This window comes from Brassica oleracea, chromosome C8 (assembly GCF_000695525.1).
Source record: "Brassica oleracea var. oleracea cultivar TO1000 chromosome C8, BOL, whole genome shotgun sequence".
NCBI lineage: Eukaryota > Viridiplantae > Streptophyta > Magnoliopsida > Brassicales > Brassicaceae > Brassica > Brassica oleracea.
In genome coordinates this window covers 34,045,588-34,052,270 of record NC_027755.1, presented here as the reverse complement: position 1 = coordinate 34,052,270, position 6,683 = coordinate 34,045,588, and the positions used below count along the sequence as shown (strand labels likewise).

Sequence of the window (6,683 nt, the reverse complement as noted above, 5' to 3'; positions counted from 1 at the left end):
CTTGTCGCGTTTTAAATGGGTAACCCTCTTAGGATCTATTTCTCTCAAAATGCTAACCTTTATCTTATAGAATTGTAATGATTAATTCCTGTTAAATTTCAGATTCTAAACATGCATTTAATCAAATTTATTAAGCTCACAAACTCCACAATATCAACTCCTGTTGGCTATAAATACTTGCGCATCTAATTTTATTTATCTATTTAATCAAACACTTAAACAACCTAGAAATCATGAAATAGTTTATGGTCAACTTCAAACATTAAGAACAGCGTAGATGAACAACATATTTGATTATCCTCTAATCTAACATATCAATCTCAAAAATACATAAAATCCTTTCAAAAAACCTTAGGCAAAACTAATTAAAAGATTGCTCAAACATAGAAGCAAGAACACAAAAGTAAGATGAATAATGCATTCTAGTGGATAGTGATAGAAATAGGGTTTAAAAAACTTTTCTGAAGTTTAGTAAAAAAATTTCTACCAAAAATTTACAAATCTCCAAAGCTTGCCTTTAGAACTAAGAAATGGGGGCTTAACCTAAAAACACGAGTCTGGTCGTTTGTATAAGTGTTTAGGTCAAAACGGATCGTCTCTTTGGGGGGGCTCGGGTCTGATTTGGGAAAATGATTTGCGATACGCACCATATTGGTCGATCCTAGCTAGGCATGTGCATCGGTCGATCTAGTGATCTTGAACCTCACGAGGGTACAAATTGATTGATTTAATCATTGCTTTCAATAAGTTTCTTGATTTTTTTGTGGGACCGGTCGATTCAGTGATTATGGATCGATTGATCCTGTGCAGCCCCGACATTTCTGCATCTTGTATCAAAAATTGAGCTCGATTTGCGTGGTGGGAAGGCTTACACCCATTGATAAACATCCGATACATCTGCCTGCATCTTCGTCTTTCAAAGTATCTTACTGGTTTCTCTGTATACCTATCTTTACGATCAATTAATAATTAATTAAAAGGAATAAACACAATACAAAAGAATTCACTTCCCAAAAAACATAAGACCTAATCATTAATATACACCACGTACTCATAATACATAACTTAGAAATCTATAACATTAACATGGTGAACACATTCAAAAAGTCTTAAAAGTTGTTTTTTTTTTCTTTGTCAAAGCCCTCTTAACATCTTGCGAGCTTTATAGACCATGTACAAGATTCCATTGGCGTTTGAACTCCTCTTCAATTAATCCTAAGTGTTCCACTGAAATGTCTTGCTCAATATATGCATGGAACCTCTTCGATTGATCAAGCTTACTGTATGTGAGATGTGATATTGATGCTTTTATCTTTGCACATATCATACATGAGATTGAGATTCTCAAAAGTAAAACTGCATTTCACAAATGACTATCTTACCTTTTGGACTTCTTTTGGCCCATCGAACCATCATGGTATTTTTGGAAAGTCCCCCTTGAACGATTCATTCATTGTGGTTGTGGCTCCTCTGCTTTGTACAACACCAAGTTTTCCTGCATCTCATCAATTCTTGACCGAAGGCCTTGGATCCTCCCAAACAACTTCTCTTTAAGTTTCGTAAACCAGACTTCCATATCACCTATCTTGTTCTTGAATTGTTTAATCTCTCCAAAGTCCACCTTCGTTAGTGGTTTGATTTTTATGGGCAAACTCCTACATAATCTTAAAAGCAGCTCTTAATGCCCATGTCATAAAAATTAATTTCATTTTCATTCTTTTTAATAATTTTTTTGATAAAGGAATCTGACTATTTACCAACTTTACCACTCATTCTTAACTTAATCCATTTCCTTCTGATTCACAGTTTTTTTTCGCGATTTAGAGTTTTTAAGTGTTCTTCTTCTCTTTATGTGGTTTGGTTCCGGAATATTTTCTATTTCAAGTTCCTCCTCTTCGATTTATTCATGTATTTTCTCCTCTTGCTCTCCCTTAGTTTCCTCTTTATATATAGATTTTGAGATTCTTTGATGTGTACTTTTCGGTTCTGAATGGCTATGAAAAAATGAGAAAAATTATAAGACAACTTTAATGAGTTGTTGTACCATACAAGGCAAGTTTACTTAGCAAAACCAAATGTCTTGTAGAATTCAGTAAAAATGTCTAGATGACCGAGTTGTACAATTCTTTATTTCCGACTAAGATGGTTTATATTGATTGATATGTCATTACATTCGAGATCAGAAATCTCACACAAGTATGGAACACATTCCATTGATTTTCCTAGCTAATAGATCAGCACAAGAATTCAAAGCTCGATTCCTATATACAAATTGAGTGGCATCAAATTGATTCTTCCACGCGAAAATGGTGTTAATATATTGTTCGAGTCGTCAGTTGGAAACTTGACCCTGAATGCGCACTTATTCACCACGATATTATCTCCCTCAAAAATAACTTTCTTAGTTTCTTGTATCCCAAAAATGAGATAGCTTGCAACTAACCAGATCAAATTGTATTTAGACAATTAATCACAAAATTTTAAAAATTAGAAAAATAATATAACATGACAAGGAAAAATCGTTTTTCGTATTTTTTATTAAAAGTTGAAGAGTATGTAGATTAACGAAAGTATACTATATTCATTTTGAACATTTAAGAGTATGTAATATTTTTCAAATTTTCACCGGATTCTTTACTATATTTGAAACATTTTACAAAGAATAAAAAATATTCTTTATTTTCTTTTTCACTTATACCACACATAAACAATACAAACGTAGAAAGGCTATCATAAAATAGATTGTATTCTTCTGCTTTATAATTCAAGTATTTAATTATTTTGAGCAAAAATCAATATTTAATTATTATTTACATAATTATATTTTGTGCACCCATATACAATAAAATAACTCTTGTTATTAAAATGTGCATTTTAGTTATGTGGATGTAAATTATCAATAAAATATTTTTTAATTATTAAAAATATTATTCAAATTCTCACTAATTTGGTCAAGAGTCATTATTAAAAGTTGACTCGACAGATTACAACAAAAATTAAAGAAATTTTTGAATAACGTTTCATAATTTTAACATGTCTAGTAGTCTAACTTATATTTATGATTCTTAATAATAATTAGTCAAACGAGAACAAATAAAATGATGAAAAATCCAGTTCCTAAAAAAAACTGAAATCTAAAAGAATAAAAATCAAACTAAATTGAATGACCTTAATATACACCTTGGAACATTGCCTGTGTTTTTGTAATGACAATGTATCTGAAGATAGAGCCAACGCAACAAATCTGTATTTTCTATTCCTATAAAATATATTAGCTTAATTTATTTATCTTTGGTCAACATATTAGCCTAATTTCAACCTCTCTTTTCAAGTAACAAATCTGTGTTTTCCTTTTGAATAATTAAATATTTTATTATCATAAAAATAGATGTCTTCCCTTTTCTGATATCCCAATTTTGAGATTATAAATAAAACAAAACATCCCTTGTAATGAAATCACAACTGTAAAGATACAAAAAAAAAAGAAGAACGAGACTAGAAACAGTGAAGAAGAGAAGAGACCAACCCTTCAATTCCCTCGACACCCAATTCTCTATCGGGATCGCTTCATCTAAATTCCGATTCCATTTTCCGATATCTTCTGTGTAAGTTTTCCTTCTCATTGCTTCTGTGTTGTGTTCTCTGTTTAAAACTCGGATCCTTACTTGGTGAATAACATGCATCATGTTTTTAGCGTGATACGTACGTTTGAATTGTTTTAGGATTACAGGCGGGGCATAACTAGGGTTTAGTATTGCCTTTGATGAGGACATAACTGCTGACTTCATGTCCAAATCTTCATTAATTTTGTGAAATTTAATGATTGAGTATATGGGAGGGTTATGTTTTCTTTTTTATTTATTTAACTATGATTCTTCATTGCAGCATGTTTATGAATCAATAAATGGTGTTAAATGGAATTGAATATGTGCACTTTTAGGTTTTAACTTTCCTCTTGTTTTGTAGTTGGAGGCTTTTCAAAATGGATTTTTATAACAAGGAAGAGGCTAATAGGGCAAGAGAGGCTGCAGTGAACAAGTTTATAGCAAACGATTTCGCTGGGGCGAGGAAGTTTGCCTTGAAAGCTCTGTCCTTGGATCCCGAGATCGTTGGAATCACGCAGATGGTGGCTACTTTCGCTATGCATTTAGCTGCGCAGCACACCATAAACGGGGAGGTAGACCACTACGGCGTGCTCGGCGTACACCCCCAGGCTGACGAAGAAACAGTGAAGAAACGTTACAAAAAGTTGGTTGTGATCCTTCATCCCGACAAGAACAAGTCGATCGGAGCTGGTGAAGCCTTTAAGCTTGTTTCTAAGGCATGTGAGGTGTTGTCCGACAAAGAAAAGCGAGCTGAGTACGACTCGAAGAGGAACTTCGTGGTGTGTGAAGGAAGAGGAGCTTCGTCGTCGTCAAAAAAAGGAGCTGCTAAAGGGAAGACTCCAAAGAGAGGTGTGAAGCAAGCAAGTGATGATGCCTCTACCTCTTCTGCTCCTCCAGCTCCTCCTGCTCCTGCTCCTCCGGCTCCTCCGGCTCTTGATGTTGCTACCACTTCTGATGGAACGTTTTGGACTGTGTGCAGCAGTTGCACGAGACGATATGAGTATCATCGCATTTACTTAAACCAGAACCTCCGGTGTTCCCACTGCCGCAAGCCGTTTATAGCTGTGGAAACAGCTCCTCCGCACTCTTCCATCCGCAAGACCTTCGTCGAGCATCAGTTTGATTCCCTTGAGTGGAGTGCTGTAACGACCACTGGAACCATAACCGCTGCTCATGACTCCCAGGCTGTGCCTAGAGAGTCCACCAAAAGGTCGGCGGCTGATTCTCCATCCACAAACCCTCCAAAAAGAAGAAAGGAGGCTGTGGTGGAGGAAAATGCAGCGGCTGCTGCTTCCAACGTAGCAAGCTCTTCTTCTGCTCCTCCCAAGTCCAGCACTGCGAGAGACTTTTCTGAGGGGGAGCTGAATAACGTGCTGGTGAAGAAATCTAAACCGATAATCGTCAGTAATCTTCAAGATCTAATCACCATCGATCCTGAAACTGAGGATGTCAACATGGCCAATGCATCACACTGCACGGACCCCGTTGAGGATGATACTACTCGTACTGATAAGGACTTGCCTGCCTTGGGAGCCTTGACAATAAACGTTCCTGAAGAACCAGACGTTTGTGACTTCGGAAAGAACCGAACCCAAAAGTCTTTTAGTGACAACGAGATATGGGCTTCTTACGACATTTTAGCGGGGTTGCCTCGAGTCTACTACATGATAGACAAGGTTCTCTCCCTAGATCCATTCAAACTGTGTATCACTCGGCTAACTACTTCACGGACCAACAGCGGCCCCACGTCATCGAGCTGGCTTGGTTCACAAAGAACTTGCGGAGTCTTCAGAGCTGGGGATAGTCACATCTGCTTTTCGCCTTACAGTTTCTCGCACAAAATGGAGGCGGTGAAAGGCGATCAAGGAGAGTTTCTGATATACCCGAGGACAGGTGAGGTATGGGCTATGTATAGAAACTGGCCAAGTGAATGGAACTATCTTGAAGGAAACAGAGCGGATAAGTACGATGTGGTGGAAGTGGTTGAAGGATATACAGAGGAGTATGGTGTTAGGGTGGTTCCTTTGATGAAAGTTGCTGGTTTCAGTTCTGTGTTTCGCCATTACTTGGGTCCCAAGGAAATCATAGGCTTCTCAAAGGTTGAGTTGGCAAAATTCTCTCATCAGATACCGTCTTACTTGCTCACAGGTAAGGATGCAGCTGATGAACTCGGAGGTTGCAGGCAGCTCGACCCAGCATCAACACCGTTACATCTGCTTGAGATCGTTGATGGATAGGTTATAGGTGATGCAACCGTATTAGTTTTCATTTATACATCTCTTCTTGAACTTTTTTTTGCTTTTAATGATTGTTTCTTTTTATTTGAACCAGTTAGATTAGGGTGATTGTATTAACTCTGTTCTTTTTGGTTCGATTAAAATGTAGCAAAGCTGAATAAAACTTTTGTTGTTTTTATACCTCAATGCCTCATACATAACTTGCTTTAAATTATATTATTGGCTCATAAGGAAATTTGCAATGGTAGTTTTCTACCTAGAGCATTTCAACATAAAATAATAGAAAAAAATAATATGTGGAACAAAAAAAAGAGAGAGAGATAAGAATGAGTTTCTGAATTTGAGAGAGTCTCTAAGGAGAAATTCTCCACTTATCAGTTATTCAGAGATTAATTCCATTTTTAAATACTGTAAATCTATTGTTGAGAGACTCAAAGGGGTTTCTCTCCACTAATGATGGCCTAAGAAGTTTATCTCATCGAAGTCAACAAGATATATAATCAGAAATGCATAAAGACTAAATGGATAGGCACTTAAGGATCTAAACTGCGAAAACCAAAGACTCATTGTATCCAAGTCTCTTGTTCTTCAGGCCATCTCAGCTTAGAAGCCAGATGGATCATGTCCAGTGGCGGAGCCACCTCTTCGTGAGGGGAGGCCAAATGATCTACATGCTTTTTTGTAAAAGGAAAAAAAATTACATGTATATTAAAAAAAAATACTGATAAAATGCTATAAATTTAACTTAATGATCCATGTATTAATGTTTAATATGAAATTAACCCTATTGAAATCTTTGGCCGGCTCCGACTGATCATGTCACTTTGCAAATGAGACTCAG

General features: G+C 36.3%; 1 protein-coding gene across 1 annotated transcript; it reads left to right on the top strand.

Moving 5' to 3' along the window:
* The first annotated feature begins 3,519 nt into the window (after nt 1–3,519).
* On the top strand, nt 3,520–5,842 carry LOC106309247. Its single transcript, XM_013746296.1, has 2 exons — nt 3,520–3,605; nt 3,967–5,842. The coding sequence occupies exon 2, from the start codon at nt 3,983–3,985 to the stop codon at nt 5,840–5,842; it is 1,860 nt and encodes a 619-aa protein (XP_013601750.1). The 5' UTR covers nt 3,520–3,605; nt 3,967–3,982.
* Nucleotides 5,843–6,683: the final 841 nt, after the last annotated feature.

Bases quoted from the DNA above. Each gene is read 5' to 3' on its own strand.
- LOC106309247 (XM_013746296.1), top strand. From the start codon at position 3,983: ATGGATTTTTATAACAAGGAAGAGGCTAATAGGGCAAGAGAGGCTGCA.